At 35.9% G+C, this 18530-nt stretch overlaps 1 protein-coding gene across 2 annotated transcripts; it reads left to right on the forward strand.

Annotated features, from left to right (window-relative positions):
- The first annotated feature begins 1700 nt into the window (after positions 1-1700).
- On the forward strand, positions 1701-18530 carry LOC106878667 (uncharacterized). 2 transcript variants are annotated; one of them, XM_014927951.3, is made up of 6 exons: positions 1701-2094; positions 6203-6292; positions 10965-11041; positions 11691-11810; positions 14345-14464; positions 18238-18530. In XM_014927951.3, exons 1-6 carry the CDS (start codon positions 1925-1927, stop codon positions 18246-18248), a joined length of 588 nt encoding a protein of 195 aa, XP_014783437.1. In that variant the 5' UTR covers positions 1701-1924; the 3' UTR covers positions 18249-18530. The 2 variants fall into 2 exon arrangements, with proteins under 2 accessions (XP_014783437.1, XP_089201877.1); XM_089345751.1 differs by lacking the exon at positions 1701-2094 and adding an exon at positions 4131-4188.

Below are 18530 nucleotides of genomic sequence, written 5' to 3' on the forward strand. Positions count from 1 at the left end.
ACTTACATTGTGATTTCTGCAATGTGGTGCATAAATTGTCAAGTAAATGAGACGCATCTTTGCCTCCACTGATTCACTTGCAAAGTGTTGAGTAAAATTATTTCGTTGCAGACCTCCTTTGAGTCTTTTTATTATCACTGCGACACACATAGTCCCCAGTTGGTAACATTGATTTCAAGGCCTTCCCAGATGAGAGACTGGCATTCCACTTAATGTCTATGTTCCATGCTGGCATGGATTGGAGAGTTATTAATGTAGAAATATGGTATCGTAGCTACTAACAGTTGAGGGTTGCGTAGTCTAGACGGCGTTTTTAGATTTCATTATTCTCTTTAACCCGGGCAAAGCCGGGTATTTCTGCTAGTATTTTATATTTATATATACAACCGTTCAGTTTTATTTTATTATAACTTTATAACTAGAACCTAACGAGGCTCCTAAAGCTAGAATATAAAATTAAAATATATTCTTAATTGCACTCACGACCCCACAAATTATTATACTAGTACCCACTTTAGACAAGCCTTAAACCACAATAGGACAAGGTGAGGTGTCCCTAGATACGTTGTATATTATAAAGAAATACTCCCAGCTCTGGAGGTGAACCCTGCTGTACTCTTTCACCACAACTTTCTCTCACTCTTTCTTCCTGTTTCTGTTGTGCCTGTAATTCAAAGGGTCAGCCTTGTCACACTGTGTCATGCTGAATATCCCCGAGAACTACTATGTATAAAGTAAATCCCCAAAACAAGTTTTCAGTCGAACATACCAAACCCAGTCATTTTTAAGCCTGACACTCATTCTATCGATACCCTTTGCCGCATCACTTAGTGAGATGGACGTTCATAGCGCTTGTCAAGCGTCACTGGGACAATTAAAGATATGAACATACACATCAACAGTCATGTAATATATATATATATACATATACGTACACACACACACACATATATATACATACGCAGACACACGCGCGGAAACAATCATTTCCAATGAAACATTGTAACAGAATTGAAAAGCAACGGTATTGTTTAATTCAAACACACACAATCTCTCTCACAGATACACATACGAACACATTCATTTACCTGCATTTATGTGTGTGTGTGATGGACACATACACATAACTGTGATGGAAGTCGTTCACATTTTTCGTTGTGAAGTGTTTTGGGTTTTTTTTGGTTTTTTTGCATAAGAGACTTCCTGTTCTCACCTGTTGTATTTTACTTGACACTGGAGCTGTTCGATCTCTGAGTTGCTGGACAATAAAACGCAACAGAACTGAAAAGCATCGACATTGTTAAATGCAAATGAAGTAGCAAGACGAGTGTATTTACACACACACACACACACACACACACAAAAACTCTCTCACGGATACACGTACAAACATTCATTTCTATGCATTTATGTGTGTGTGTGTGTGTGTGTGTGGTGGTTGCGGTTCGTTTGTTTGTGTGTGATGGACACGTGCACATGACCGTGATGGAAGTCGGTCAAATTCTTGTTTGTGCAGTTGTTTTGCATAAGAGACCTCCTGTTCTCACCTATTGTCTTTTACCTGACAATGGAGCCAATTGATGTCCGAGTTGTTGGACAAGAGATAATGACGGCCCTTGTTTTTCTCTTCACCTCGGATTTGATACACAAACGCCTCTTTGTTGGCAATTTGTTATAAATCTGAGTGTCTTAGTGGAGATGTGACAGAGCCAGGCCGATTGAGTAACGGGACTCTGCTACTGCAGCTACATCTGCTACTGTTGAAAATATTTTTGTGTTTTAGGAACCATCACAAGACAACACCAGCAAAAAGTTTAGCCATTTATCCTGTGTTCTTTATTAATCAAATCTATTCCTTCTCATATCACAAGCTGTTCATGTGTCAGTAAAGAGGGGGAGCACTGAACAGAAGAAAATAACAGCCATGAAGAATCTCGTTGTTTTCTTATTTGTTTTTGTTGTTGGTCTTTGGCTGACAGAAGGACAGCGGGCGACTGAAAGTCCCGGAGTGAGTGATGAAACGTCGATTTATAACGAAACGGCTGATTCTGGAAATTCAACAGCAGAAGGAGAAAGTCTTTTGTTCAGGCCTCCGTAAGTTACCGTTTCACTCCACCCAATTATTCTATCGGTGTGTTTTGCCGAACCGCTAAGTTAGTGGGAGGCAAATACACCATCATCGGTTATCAACAGACACACGAAGATATATATATATGTATATATATATATATATATATATATATATATATATATATATGTATATATATATATATATATATATATATATATATTCCGGAGTAAGCACATGAAATGTGCAACAAGGTGGAAAAAAGAGTACTCAAATACCAGAGGTAGAGTAATATGCTTTATTTAACCCTTTCGTTACCAAACCGCCCAAAGCCGCCCGAAAAAAATTTTGGTTCATGTGACCAAGCCGCCCAAAACCGCCCGTAATCACCTATTCATATTTAAATGAGAATATCTGAGCAAATCTCATTAGTACATTCGTGAAAACACGTGATTATTTGTATAAACAGTTCAGCTATAGTTTTGTACGACGATCAATGTGTTTTTTTAATTTTGTGAATTTTGGGAGATTTTTTTCCAAATTTGTTCCTGTTGTGTTTTCAAAATTTGTAATCCTGACAAAAAAATGGATACGAATTTTATTCTGTCAAGCAGCGAGTCAGAATTCGAAGGATTTTCCGTTGAAGACCTTGATAAATCTAACTCTGTAACCGAAAAAAAAAAAAAAAAAAAAGCACGTGGTATTTGATAATGAATCTGAGGTTTCATTTTCCGAAAATGAAAGCAGTGAATCCGAGAGCTCCGATGATAGCGATAAAGAGAATGAATTAGTACCTGAATGGAGTGAAAATTTAAAAACTCCTTTCAGTGATTTTTCTGAAGAAACTGGACCAAGTCACAGTCTTACCCAGGAGAGTAAAGCTTTAGACTATTTCTTTTTGCTTTTTCCGATGTGCCTATTTGAATTGATTACGGCGGAAACAAACCGTTACGCTAAATGTAAACAAAGCGTAAAAAAGGATAGTTTGTGGTTTCCCATAAACTTGAATGAAATTAAAGCATATTTTGCCATAAATATTATCATGGGCATTAGAAAGTTACCTAGAATAACAAATTACTGGAGTAGTGATGAACCCTTTGGCGACGAATATGTCGAGTATAATGACGAGGATACGGTTTTTAAAATTGACTCAATATCTACATATAAGAGACACGAGCAGTACACCAGTACGTGGAAAACCAGACTTTGATCCCTTATTTAAAATAAGACCCCTCATTGACTGTGTTCAAAGCACATATAAAACAGTTTATAGATAAGGATATGGTGGGCTATAAAGGCCGAGTGCGTTTTCAACAGTATATGCCAGGAAAGCGCACAAAATGGGGGATCAAAGTTTGGAAAAGATTTGTGAATCAAATACTGGGTACTGCTCTGGATTTTAATTTTATACTGGCAAAAGAGACAGTAATAAATCTAGTAATGTGCACAACTCTATAATAATATTTTGTTGTATACCCAATTGAATATTAGCTAATAACCCATTTTCTATAGCGATGTTTGAACAAAAATTTAAATAATTTTATATTTTGTTGAATTTACCTGTAATTAAAGTCACTTTGTGACAAAAATTTTGGTATAGAATTGGTTGAGAACCTTTTGTTAATTTATCTTCCAAAAATCACATTAATATGTTGATAAATAAAAAAGTTAGAGTTGTTTAACGAAACCAGCCTAAATTTATGATTATGTTAGAAATTAATTGAAACACATAAGGGGTGTAATTTGGTTAGAAATATGGTAACGAAAGGGTTAAAAGCAGCAGAAATATAACAAAAAAAACGTTACTCTGAGTTTCACGTTCCCGTTCATCGGACAGTTTTCTAACAAAACTGTCCGATGAACGGGAACGTGAAACTCAGAGTAACGGTTTTTTTGTTATATTTCTGCTGCTTTTAAATAAAGTATATATATATATATATATACACACACAAATATTCTATAATTATATACATAATTATAATCAAGGGTCAGCTAATTGCTTCGCTGCGCACTGAATTAGAAAATAGACACTAAATGCCTTTCCTACTACCATAAAGATCTCCGAGACAGTAACGAATCCACAAGACTCAGATTAGCTACAGACGCGTTTCGAGATTAAAGTAAAGTTATATTTACTTACTTATTTCTCATCTTCAGTGCAACATTTCGAAATATAAATTTGAGAGTGTGTTAGGATTAAATACGTACGCGATCAAGCGACATTCCATATTATTATTGAAATGATATATATATATATTGATACAAGAGCAAATTATTCACGAAAAAATAATTTACGAAGATATCATTAATTCTGTTATTATCCAATCTATTTAACAAAAATTATAATAATAGAATCAAAATATACATTATTGCAGCCCCTCTCCATAGCATTAGATAGCTGAAGGATTTAAATTAATTAAAGGGCATACTAGGTATGTCTACCTGCTGGAAATAACAGTCAAAACTTATTTAAATCGCCCAAAATACGCTGATAACTACAAACATCAACCCAAGACAAATCAGGTTAAGACAATATTCCAACGTTCATTTAAGTATTTGGACTCACCTATACATACATACATACATACATACATACATACATACATACATACATATATATATAGAGAGAGAGAGAGTTAATCCAAATACATACATACATACATACATACATACATATATATATATATATATATATACTAGCAGAATATATTTTCCGTCGTATGTTTTAATTTAAAAAATATTTTAATCTTTTAATTGTATAAATTTTTGATAATTTTTTTTTAAATTGTATTACTTGATTTTTTTTATCCCTTTAAGTTTTATTTTTCATTTTTGTTTTTTTATCTTTGTATTTGTTATTTTTTGTATTTTTTATTCATTAATTTAATTTCTTTATCTTGTACCCTTCCCCGTTTTCTCCCTATTTTTTATCAATCTTATGTTATTATATTTTACTTTATTTTTACACGCACACCTACATACACACACCTACATATACACACCCACGCACACATACACACATGCACGCACACACACACACACACATGCACGCACAAATACCTCCCACACACACAACACACACGCACACGCACGCTCACACACACACACGCACATACACACATGCACATACATGTGCACACATACAGCACCCACACGCATGCACACACACCACACGCAAACGCACATACAACATATACATACACGCACACACATACATACATACATACATACATACACACACACACTCTTCACACTGTCAGTCAAACACCTTTTTAGTGACCATTCCTCTACATACATATACACACATATATATACACACACATATATATATATATACATATCTACATATAGGCGCAGGAGTGGCTGTGCGGTAAGTAGCTTGCTTACCAACCACATGGTTCCGGCTTCGTTCCCACTGCGTGGCACCTTGGGCAAGTGTCTTCTACTATAGCCTTGGGCCGACCAAAGCCTTCTGAGTGGATTTGGTAGACGGAAACTGAAAGAAACCCATCGTATATATGTATATGTATGTGTGTGTGTGTGTTTGTGCATATATGTTTGTGTGTCTGTGTTTGTCCCCCCAAACACACAGGTGGTGGTATGTTTACGTCCTCGTAATTTAGTGGTTCGACAAAAGAGACCAATAGAACAAGTACTAGGCTTACAAAGAATAAGTCCTGGGGTCGATCTGCTCGACTAAAGGCTGTGTTCCAGCATGGCCACAGTCAAATGACTGAAACAAGTAAAAGAGTTAAAGAGAACATATATATATACACACACACATATATACATATATATATACACATATATACATACATATACATATATACAGAAAACCCTATTTAGATAAAGCCTGGGTAACCCGGTGCAATTCCTTCATGTCTACGTTTGCATATCTGGGAGATACACTTGATACTTATCAGGCAGTTGGAAATGTCAGACCAGGTTTGCAGGGCTTTTACCGCCCGCTTTCTAGTATGGCTACGATATATGCATGTATGTATGTGTGCATGTATATCTATCTATATACCTCTCTTTCTCTCTCTCTCTATACACACACACACACACACATACATACATACATATATATATATATATATACACACACACATATATTCCTTTCTTTTTTTCCAGGATAGTATGTTCAGAGACATGTTATAAACGTATGTCCTACCAAGGATCCCGAAGAGGCTGGTGTTGGTTCAAACGGTGTACAAAATACAGGTAAATACGAAGCCACACTTTCCGGTTTTTATATCTTTCTATACACAGTAAACTTTCGATATAACGGCATCCATAATAATGCAAATCCCAAGCTAATGGCATTTTCATCCTCTATTTTGAAATTTCTATGTATAATACATCCTTATTTATTTCTATCGTTGCCGATATCTGGTTACCAGTCAAATATAAATGCCAATATTGTGGTATTCCATATAGTGTCTCTTTATTTCAGTCTTAATTTACACTCGTAATTATGGGTACATTACTCTTAATCTCTCTCTCTCTCTCTCTATCTCTGACACACACATGCACTCACACAAACACAAACAGATACAAGCACATTTATGTCGGTCTCTAACGAGCTAAGTTCCTTTGAGAAGCAATATTCTCCCACTCCATAATGTGTAGTACTCTATTCTATGCATACATACATACACACACTCTCATATATATATATATATATATATATATATATATATATATATATATATATAGTGGAGGCGCAATATTATTAATAAAATTATTAGCAATATTCTCAGGAAATCAATATTCAAATTTCTGAAAGATGTATGTTTTATATGACACAATAATCATTTTGAATTATAATTAAATTAAAATTAAAAATGTACAAAATATAAATGTATATAAAAATATATGCGTAAGTGAATATAAATATAATTCGATTAAAATATTATGAAAGTCTAAAATGCATCTTACGATCGTTTCACAGATATTATTGCCTTGATAATGAAATCTAATATAGCCAAGCATATTGACAATAATTCCGCTCTTCAGAGATGTATAAAGTTATTATTATATATGTGAAAACGAATGGTATATATAATAAAATATGCTATAGGTTGATATTAATTAAAATATTTAAAAATATTAAGAATATTAACAATATTAAAAATATATAGTCCTTTGAGAATTTGTAAATCCAATCCCTCATATAATTTGGAAAATTCATATTTTTCTTTGTAGATATTTTATATGATATATAGTTTTTGATGTTTGTATATTTTTCAGAATATTTGAGAATCACAGTACATTATTATAGTAGAGTCCATCTTGTTGTTAGATTTTTTGCGTTATTTCGCAATAATTAAATATATAATATTGGTAAATCCTATGAATCACATCCAATATTTAAATGTTCCATCCACTGCATGTATTTCATTATTAAAAAATTTGGTTAGAATTGAGATAAGTGTACATAGAAGTTTTTTTTTTTTATTTGTCAGAAGATTCTATTTCAAATTCAAGTTTAATTTAATATGAATATTATTATTACTTATAAAAGTAATATAGTAGAATCTAGGTTCAAATTCATAAGTGTTTAGATTTAACATATTTATTTTTTAATTTTAATTTAATATACTTATGAAAGTATTGTAGATTACTAGTATTTGAGTTCAATTATTAGGTGTCTAGATTTAACACGTATATATACCTAACATTTATATATATACATGCACACACATATACACATTTATTTATTTATTTATTTATGTGTTTCAGCCAAGTGGCTGCGGTCATGCTGGTGCACCACATATATACATATACACATACTTTTTTTTACATATCAATACAAATGCTTATACAAATACACGTATGTGTTTTTTTTCTATTCTACCTTATTTTTGGATCTATTATAATATTTAAAGGTTTTGTAGTACCCATGTATACATGATGATATCGCGTCTGACTTGCTATTTATTAGATTGTCAAATTTATATAGTAATATATTCAGTGATTCTAATGTGCATAAATGGCAATTATTTGATTCATGTGTATATGGTATGGCAGAATCTATTATTGACCAGTCTAGTTTATAATTAATTTTGTTTTTATTGAGTTTCTGTATGTATGTGGCTAATGAAGTTGTATTATTATTTATATTTGGTTTAAATGAATGTATATCTTTGTTTAAAATTAATAGAACTGCCTATGTATACCATTTTATGTGAATTATTAATTACTGTGAATATGCATTTATATACTATATTAAGTCTTTTACAATTGCTTTGTAAAGGGCATATTTTTTTAATTTTTACATGAGCAATTTTATTGTTTTTATATTTCTGTTGTGGTCAATAGTTATTATTATTATTATTATTATTATTATTATTATTAATATAGAAAGGATTGAGGTAACTCCTCCTGAAGATATAGAGTCAAAATTAAAAGAAGAGTGCCATTTGTTATCTAGTGAATGATATTTCGACATCTCGTATGTCTTCAACTGGTTCAAAAAATAAATTTGTCAATCTACTTCATTTTGGTTAATATAGAAAGGATTGAGGTAACTCCTCCTGAAGATATAGAGTCAAAATTAAAAGAAGAGTGCCATTTGTTATCTAGTGAACGATATTTCGACATCTCGCGTGTCTTCAACTGGTTCAAAAAATAAATTTGTCAATCTACTTCATTTTGATTAATATAGAAAGGATTGAGGTAACTCCTCCTGAAGATATAGAGTCAAAATTAAAAGAAGAGTGCCATTTGTTATCTGGTGAACGATATTTCGACATCTCGTGTGTCTTCAACTGGTTCAAAAAATAAATTTGTCAATCTACTTCATTATTTTTTGAACCAGTGGAAGACACGCGAGATGTCGAAATATCGTTCACTAGATAACAAATGGCACTCTTTTAATTTTGACTCTATATCTTCAGGAGGAGTTACCTCAATCCTTTCTATATTAACCAAAATGAAGTAGATTGACAAATTTATTTTTTGAACCAGTGAAAGACACGCGAGATGTCGAAATATCGTTCACTAGATAACAAATGGCACTCTTCTTTTAATTTTGACTCTATATCTTCAGGAGGAGTTACCTCAATCCTTTCTATATTAACCAAAATGAAGTAGATTGACAAATTTATTTTTTGAACCAGTGGAAGACACGCGAGATGTCGAAATATCGTTCACTAGATAACAAATGGCACTCTTCTTTTAATTTTGACTCTATATCTTCAGGAGGAGTTACCTCAATCCTTTCTATATTAACCAAAATGAAGTAGATTGACAAATTTATTTTTTGAACCAGTTGAAGACACACGAGATGTCGAAATATCGTTCACCAGATAACAAATGGCACTCTTCTTTTAATTTTGACTCTATATCTTCAGGAGGAGTTACCTCAATCCTTTCTATATTAACCAAAATGAAGTAGATTGACAAATTTATTTTTTGAACCAGTTGAAGACACACGAGATGTCGAAATATCGTTCACCAGATAACAAATGGCACTCTTCTTTTAATTTTGACTCTATATCTTCAGGAGGAGTTACCTCAATCCTTTCTATATTAACCAAAATGAAGTAGATTGACAAATTTATTTTTTGAACCAGTTGAAGACACACGAGATGTCGAAATATCGTTCACTAGATAACAAATGGCACTCTTCTTTTAATTTTGACTCTATATCTTCAGGAGGAGTTACCTCAATCCTTTCTATATTAACCAAAATGAAGTAGATTGACAAATTTATTTTTTGAACCAGTTGAAGACACACGAGATGTCGAAATATCGTTCACCAGATAACAAATGGCACTCTTCTTTTAATTTTGACTCTATATCTTCAGGAGGAGTTACCTCAATCCTTTCTATATTAACCAAAATGAAGTAGATTGACAAATTTATTTTTTGAACCAGTTGAAGACACACGAGATGTCGAAATATCGTTCACTAGATAACAAATGGCACTCTATTATTATTATTATTATTATTATTATTTGTGGTGTATAAAGTATTACTTATTGAATTTGTTGTAGTGTTTATTTTCTTGGAATTATATATTTGTTGCTTGTGATTTATTGTTTTTATTTATATTGGGTTGTATTGTTGGATTTATTAAAACATTTTGTCTTTTTTCAGTTATATGGTATTTATTATGTTTTTGTAGTCCTATTATACTAATATTACTATTAGGAGTTTGTGTTTATATCCCTATATTTACTTGCACTTCTATTTATGATATCATTATTATTATTATTATTATTATTATTATTATTATTATTATTATTATTATTATTATTATTATTATTATTATTATTAACATTATTGTAATTATATATATATATATATATATATGTGTGTGTGTGTGTGTATGTATGTATGTAGTCTTAAGCAAATGGGAAGCAGTAATTGAAGTAGATGGTGAATACGCTCCGGAATAATCATTTAAAGATGTTTTTGTTACATGTTTTTGTTGAATAAAATTTGTTGAAAAAAAACGCAATAATTATGCACCAACCCAATATATTTCGCTTAGGAATAGCGAATATAACAACCTAGTGTAGACCTCAATACACGTATGGTCTAGAATACAATGTTAGATGAGAATAAAGTTGTAATAGAAAAGAAAAAGATGCCCCTGAAAAAAAACGAGCATTATATAATAAATTTCATTGGCTAACAGCTGTTTCTGCTATATGATGTGGTGGTGTGTTGGTTGAGTACTCGGATAACATCCTGTAGCTTCATCAAAGCCTTGAATATGAAATGCATGTTATTTGGGAAAATTACATTTTCTGAACACACAGGTGTGTGTTCTGAAAATGTCACTAGTGTGTGCGTGTGTGTGTGTGTGTGTGTGTGCGATTGTCTGCAATTATCATCACTGTTCTGATTTTATATTCTACTTTTCTGTCCTCTCTCTTAACAGGGTAGCTTACAAAATAATTAGTTCAAACTGTTACAAATGCTGTAGAGGATGGACCGGCACGCCTGGAAATTGCAGAGGTAAGAACATGTGTTCAGTACTGTCCACATGTAATCTGTGGATAAGGCCTAATTTTTTTTTCATATATATTTTATATCTTATATCCAAATATAATGACCAATAGCCTCGTTTGAAATTTCCATTTTTTCATTTCACAATCCTTTGAAGAAAAGCAGCGCTATTTCATCCATTTTTTTTTCTGTTTTATATTCTAATATATGCAAATGAGTGTCGTGATGTCTCGTCTTCTTTCCAACATATTTGATTAGTTCACGTCCATTTTGATGTTGTATATCATCCCTTTTTCACGGGAATTTATCTGAGAAAGGTCTGTCTTCTTTCTCTGTCAAAGGAAGATGATGCATCTCCCTTATTCTACAACAGGCGCAAGGCCTGATATTTTGGGGTAGGCGGGGTCAGTCGATTACATCGACCCTAATACTTCAATGCTACTCATTTCATCGACTCCGAAACGATGGATCCCAACGTCGACATTGGCTGAATTTGAACTCGGAACGACGAAATTACACTAAGAATGTCGTCCTGCGTGTTCACGACTCTGCCAACTTATCACCTTAACAACCACAACAACGACGATGGTGATGAGGGTGATGGTGATGAGGATACATAAGTGTTACATACATGCAATGAATTTGTTTTACTTTCCAGACACAAACGAATGCAAATCGCAGAATCGATGCGGTAGATTCGGGACATGCATCAATACAATTGGGTCCTACAAATGTCACTGTATACCAGGGTTCGAGTTCAACGGAAGAACATGTGTTGGTAAGTAAAGCAGAATAGACAACAACAGCATCGCACGTAGATGTGTAATTGGTTTCATGTGATGATAATAATAATAATAATAATAATAATAATAATTTCATATATTGGCCACTAGGGCCGACATATAGGGAACGATAGAGTAGACATGGACAGTGGGAATTTTACACAGATACAATGAGTACACAGTTAAAACAATGACAATGATATCCATCAAATGCATATGACAATGAAAGTTCCCCAATAGCGGGGGTAACCACGTGGAGTTCGCTCAGGTACTCTGCGAATCCTGAACTACTTCGAGGGCATCCGAGAAGGGCACCAATCTCCCTCTCAAATTCACTAGGCTACAGGCGCATTATTAGAGTAGGCCCACTCACAGAGCCGGTTTTTTTTTTCTACATCTGCCCATCTTTTAGCAAATGCACTAGGTGGCAGCACCTCTCTCTCCCCCCTCATCTTTCTTTCCAAGTGAAATTTGAAAAAGCTGATAAGGGATTGGCTGAAGAGAAAAGGGTCCGTCTTCAGTCCTTTCAACCTGGTCCACCATACAACCTCTTTCGCTACTGCTATCAGACAGATAAAAATTGCCTGCCCTTTCGGGCCGACGGAAAGCGGCGGATCGATCTTCACTATGGACTCGGCCGATAGTCGGATGCGTCCTACACGTGATAACAGCTGTTAAACATAACGCCACATGTCAGTAATGCAAGGACACTTAACGTGTGCGTGCAGGACGGTTTCGTCGCTCTGCGTGCATCTCTGGCAGGTCCGTCTGACAGTACTTCCGTACCTGTAGAGTTTATCTCGAACCGGCAGTGCCCCCCAGTATCACTGCCAAGCTAGGGATTTCTGTAAGTTATCCATCGTCCTCGGCTCGAAAGTCCTCCGGAACAGACTGGTCAGTTCGACTTCGTCAACGCGTCGCCCCTCCCCAAGTACGTCATCGCTCTTTCTCTCCATTAACCTCCTATAGAACTCAAGAGTGGATGTTCCACTGAACGTATTGCCCGACTGGTGGAAGACAGTGAGTGCCTGGCAACATTCCAGATGCCAGTGACCCCGTCTCGGTCTCTTCTTGACCCAGGGCTGCAGCTCGGTCAATGAGACGACCTGCCTGAAGGTTTGTTTGACAAATAGCGAACACACCTGTTCACCGTTTAGGCAGAATATCTGGAGATGCTGCAGTCTCAGTACATGTCAGCGCATCATTATCCATCATTATCCCAGCCCTCCACATAGAGGGTGCTGGCAGCAGGTGGACCGCCTCTCCAATGGAATCTGTCACCTCCACAAGAATTTGAAGAGGACATCTACAACTTGGCGAGGCGCGATCGGGGACAAAGTACGACGATCAAGGGGTAGTAGATGACAGACGCGATGTAAGCATTGACCACCTCCACCTGACCTTTCAGTGATAGCTTCCTCTCAGCCTATTTCTCGGTGAGACTGGCTACCCTGCTCGTCACCTCGTCCCAGTTCTGATCCACCTGGAGGTCTGTTCCGAACCAAACCCTAAGCAAATTTACCGGTCCGTTAGTCCAGCGCTCGATGACGCTGTTGGATGGCATTGACTTCTCCAGGTGCCGAGTTGCAAGCCCATCGACTTTTCCGGGTTAAGTTTTGCTCTCGTGAATTTTTCATATTCCTCCAATGATGTGCCGTCCACCTCGATTTCTGAGGTGTCCGGCACCACCATCACGGTAATGTCGTCCACATATGCCGACGCAGTCCTCATGCTTCTCGGTTCGAGCGGGATCCCCTACAGCAGGTGAAATGTAAGGAAACGAAACCAGGATGACCCTTTAAGGATACAGAAAAGATTACGAAATACCAGCACTGTGGGGCGAGATAGCAAAGTTAGGGGTCGTGAATAAAGTAAAGGTGATACCGGTGGTAATTGGAGCAGAGGAACAGTTTCCAAGAGCTTTGAAAAACATATTAAGAATATTGGAGCTGCTGTCAGGCTCGAAGGGATCCAGAAGACAGCATTGTTGGGTACAGCTCGTGTTCTAAGGAGAGTATTGTCTCTTTGAGTCACAAGAGAAGGCACCCCTTGAAACCTTTGGTGATTTGTTGTTACCTGATTTCAAGTAAAGAATAATCGGTAATTAAGAACTGTCCGAGGGTCTTTCACAACAGACAAAATAATGGAAATAAATCTTTCTGCCCGAGACACAAGGTGTGAAATTCTAAGTGTGTGTGTGGGGGGGGGGGGGTAGGATGAGTCGATTACATCGATCCCAGTGTTTCACTGGTACTTAATTTATCGATACCGAAAGGGTGAAAGGCGAAGTCGACCTCGGCGGAATTTGAACTCAGAACTCAGAGCGACGTGCGAAATACCGCTAAGCATTTCGTCCAGCGCGCTAACGACTCTGCCATTTGACCACCTTATTATTATTATTATTATTATTATTATTAATAATAATAATAATAATAATAATAATAATAACGACGACAAATTTAACAACAATGACGACGATGACAATGATGGCTGATGATGATACATGCATTAAGTTTGTTTTATTTTGCAGACAGCAACGAGTGCAACTGGACGTTTCGATGCAGGAATGGCAGCACATGCATCAACGCATTAGGGTCCTACATATGCCTGTGTAAACCCGGGTACATTTGCAATGGCAAAATATGTGTTGGTAAGTACAAAAGAATAGAAAACAGCACACACACACACACACACACACACACATTTATATAAATGGCTTCGAGCTATAACCATAATAATGACGATAATGATGATGATAACAACAACAACAACAATAATAATATTAATAATAATAATAATAATAATAATAATAATAATAATAATGATGATGATGATGATGATAATAGGCGCAGGAGTGGCTGTGTGGTAAGTAAGTTGTTTACCAACCACATGGTTCCGGGTTCAGTCCCACTGCGTGGAACCTTCGGCAAGTGTCTTCTACTATAGCCACGGGCCGACCAAAGCCTTGTGAGTGGATGTGGTAGGCGGAAACTGAAAGAAGCCCGTCGTGTATATATATATATATATATATATATATATATATATATATGTGGGTGGGTGTGTGTGTGTATGTATGTGTGTGTATATGTTTGCGGGTCTGTGTTTGTGCCCCCAACATCGCTTGACAACCGATGCTGGTGTGTTTACGTCCCCGTAACCTAGCGGTTCGGCAAAAAGAGACCGATAGAATAAGTACTAGGCTTACAAAGAATAAGTCCTGGGGTCGATCTGCTCGGCTAAAGGCGGTGCTCCAGCATGGCCGCAGTCAAATGACTGAAACAAGTAAAATAATAATAATAAAAGCCCTGATGTAGTACCAAGCAGTGGCTTTCATGGCTTCTGGTCTTAAATGATTGGAAGTGTTATTTTGTACATTGTTTTGTCTTGGTATAAAAGATGGGTTTTACAGCAAATATTCTGCTCAATACCATAGAAAAAAGACCTAGTCGGAATTGCGCAGGTTTGCGCCTCCCCAAACCAAATCCTCGACGACAAGCGCCAATCTCTTCGCTAATACCTTGGCCCAAAACCTTAAACTCTGTGTTAAGCAGAGTTATGGGCCTGAAGTTATCTAATGTGTCCCTCTTGTTTTCGTCTTTCCTTTTCAACGTCATTACGCCCCGGCTCACAGATCTGGGAATATTCCCGTTCTGCTGCCAGTTGTAATAGAACACTTCGAGAACATTGGAGAACATGCTCATAGGACAGACCATTGAAACCGGGTGACTTGTGCCTTGTGCAGCCGACAAGGGCATCCTGAATTTCGGTTGAATTTATCTGCTTTCACAGAGACGCAGCAAGCCTTCGAGATAAAGACTGACGTCTGCCACCATCTCCACCTCACCACTCTTTCCGAACAACCGAGCAAAGTGCTGGTGAAAGGCCTTGCACATCTGCCTGGAATCACTCAGCTCGTGTCGGTCTCAGTCCATCAAAGTCCGAATTGTGGTTTTGTTAGCACGCTGCGTATCCGTCACGCGGATCATCGAACAGCTTTGATCCGCTCGTTTCTTAGAGCACGTGCCTTAACTCTGCCAATGCAAACTTCATGCTTCGCATTGAAGAACTGGTCTAATGCCATTCTCGCTGCTAGCACGTCGGTTGCAATGCCACTACAAATAGCCTCGTCTAATTTGGGTACTGACTCCTATTCCTTTCTATTTTTTCTAACGCTATTTCTTCGCTAAACCCTATCGACATTACTTTAATCTCTCTTTTGAGAGCCACCCACCACCTGTTGTTGACGACCCACCCTGTCAACGTCTGCTTTACTAAATTGTTGACCCGGTCCCTTAAAGCCGTACGTACCGGAAATAAATTGTTCGGCTCACAGTACCCGGGTCCTAACCTACGCGTCTTATCTAGGTCTAATTATATCAAATAGAGAATAGACAGCACATCAGAAAGTGATAAGTGCAGAATCTGTGGACAAAATGGTGAAACCGTATGGCATATTACCAGCCAATGTACGCCACTAGCCAAGAAGGAATATAAGAGGCGCCACGACAATATAGCCAGGCTTGTCCATTGGACACTTTACAACAAGTATGGACTTGAAAGAGAAAAAATTGGTACGATTACAAACCCGAAGGCATCATCAAAAATGATAATGCAAAGATCCTGTGGGATTTTATGATTCAGTGCGACCATGAGATAGAGAATAGGAAGCCGGACATAGTTTTAATTAAGAAAGAAACCAAACTATGCTGGATCATAGATATAGCATGCCCAGCTGACAACAAGGTATGCGATAAGGAAGAAAGAAAAGTCGAGAGATATGACAGGTTAGCTTGGGAGATTAAGCAGTCGTTGTTGCTGAATAAGGTGGTAATAGTACCAATAATTGTCGGAGCCTTGAGAACAGTGAGTAAAAATCTTGAGAAGTACATGAAACAAATAAGGGCTGCAATAAGGGTGGAGCACTTGCAAAAAACAGCACTGCTTGGAACCGCTCGAATACTCCGGAAGGTGCTCGAAAAATAAGGGGTGTTACCTTAGTTCACTGGTAGTGAACAGCTGACACCGTAGTACATCTCCAGCGTTAGAAGCTGTGCAAAGGCAATGATAATAATAATAATAATAATAATAATAATGTTTGGTATAGGCTCATGGCCCGAAATTTTGGGGAAGGGAACTAGTCGATATAATCGTCCCCAGTGTATAACTGGTACTTGTTTCATCTGCCCCGATAATTATGCATCTGTACATACAACTTCGATTACACCGAAGTCAGTAATTTCACTGGTACTTAGTTATCGACACCCCACAGAATGAATGGTAAACTCGACCTTGACGGAATTTGAACTTAAAGGCAGACGAAATACCGTTAATCATTCTATCCAGCACGCTCACGATTCTGCCAGCTCACCGCCTTAATAATAATAATAATAATAATAATAACAATGATGATAATAATAATAATAATAATGATGATGATGATATGAACTACTAACTTGTCTCTTAAGGTCCCTGGGTGAGACTTGGAGCCAACTTGTACAAATACAAAGCAAAAGTCAAACAAAATTAAAATAATAATAATAATAATAATAATAATAATAATAATAACAATAATAATAACAACAACAACAACAATAATAATAATAATAATAATAACAATGATGATAATAATAATAATAATAATGATGATGATGATAGTAACAACAACAACAACAATAATAATAATAATAATAATAATAACAATGATGATAATAATAATAATAATAATGATGATGATGATAGTAACAACAACAACAACAACAATAATAATAATAATAATAATAATAACAATGATGATAATAATAATAATAATAATGATGATGATGATATGAACTACTAACTTGTCTCTTAAGGTCCCTGGGTGAGACTTGGAGCCAACTTGTACAAATACAAAGCAAAAGTCAAACAAAATTAAAATAATAATAATAATAATAATAATAATAATAATAATAATAACAATAATAATAAGGAGGAGGACGACGACGATGACAACAACCATGATGGTGGCACCAAGTTTTGAGCTTTCAAGGTTTCAGGATATTTACTAAAATTCTCTTTAGTTCTCAAATAATATGCACGAGAGATATTATCACCACTGCTTTGGCAAGATACTGAAAGAACCCACCGCACAATATAACATCAACTGGAGTCTGTCACAGTAGAGCAGACCTACATGAACATCAGTAGGATCTGCAAATTCTGTTCACCCGAGAAAAGAATCATACTAATATACCCCCCCCCCCATCCAAAGGCCTACATGAACTATTAGAATGAGCATTTCTCATCTAGAGCTCATGAACGCGAATATATAATAAACCTCTTTGTGGGGGTACTCCATTAGAATAGCGTTTGCCTGTTACGTTATTGTTTATAGTTACGAACATTTTAATTTTTACTTATATTTGTTTATTTCCTCTTTATTTTCAGGTATCGGCTAATTTTAACTAAGTTAAAAATATTCACAGCGGGACCTCTCTGTCGGTCACATTCCTAGCAAGACATCGCCCGTCTGATTGATCTCCGTATGACCTGGCTCACCGTATATTTCGTAACCTGCACACCAGGTCATCTTCACCCAAGTTCACGGAAAAGACGATCCCATCATCCAAATATGTCACTTACATATTAGCATAATATTAACAAAAGCTATTTGGTTTTTTTTTTTCATTTTATTAATTGAATATATTAATCTGATAAATAAAAGGATATTTTAATCAAAA

The sequence above is a fragment of the Octopus bimaculoides genome, chromosome 29, assembly GCF_046866305.1.
Source record: "Octopus bimaculoides isolate indiv1 chromosome 29, ASM4686630v1, whole genome shotgun sequence".
Taxonomy (NCBI): Eukaryota; Metazoa; Mollusca; class Cephalopoda; order Octopoda; family Octopodidae; genus Octopus; species Octopus bimaculoides.

Excerpts from the sequence above, each read along its gene's own strand:
- LOC106878667 (XM_014927951.3), top strand. The coding sequence starts at position 1,925 with ATGAAGAATCTCGTTGTTTTCTTATTTGTTTTTGTTGTTGGTCTTTGG. Across the intron at positions 11,042-11,690 it reads CACGCCTGGAAATTGCAGAG|ACACAAACGAATGCAAATCG; the intron begins GTAAGAACATGT and ends TTTACTTTCCAG. Across the intron at positions 11,811-14,344 it reads CAACGGAAGAACATGTGTTG|ACAGCAACGAGTGCAACTGG; the intron begins GTAAGTAAAGCA and ends TTTATTTTGCAG.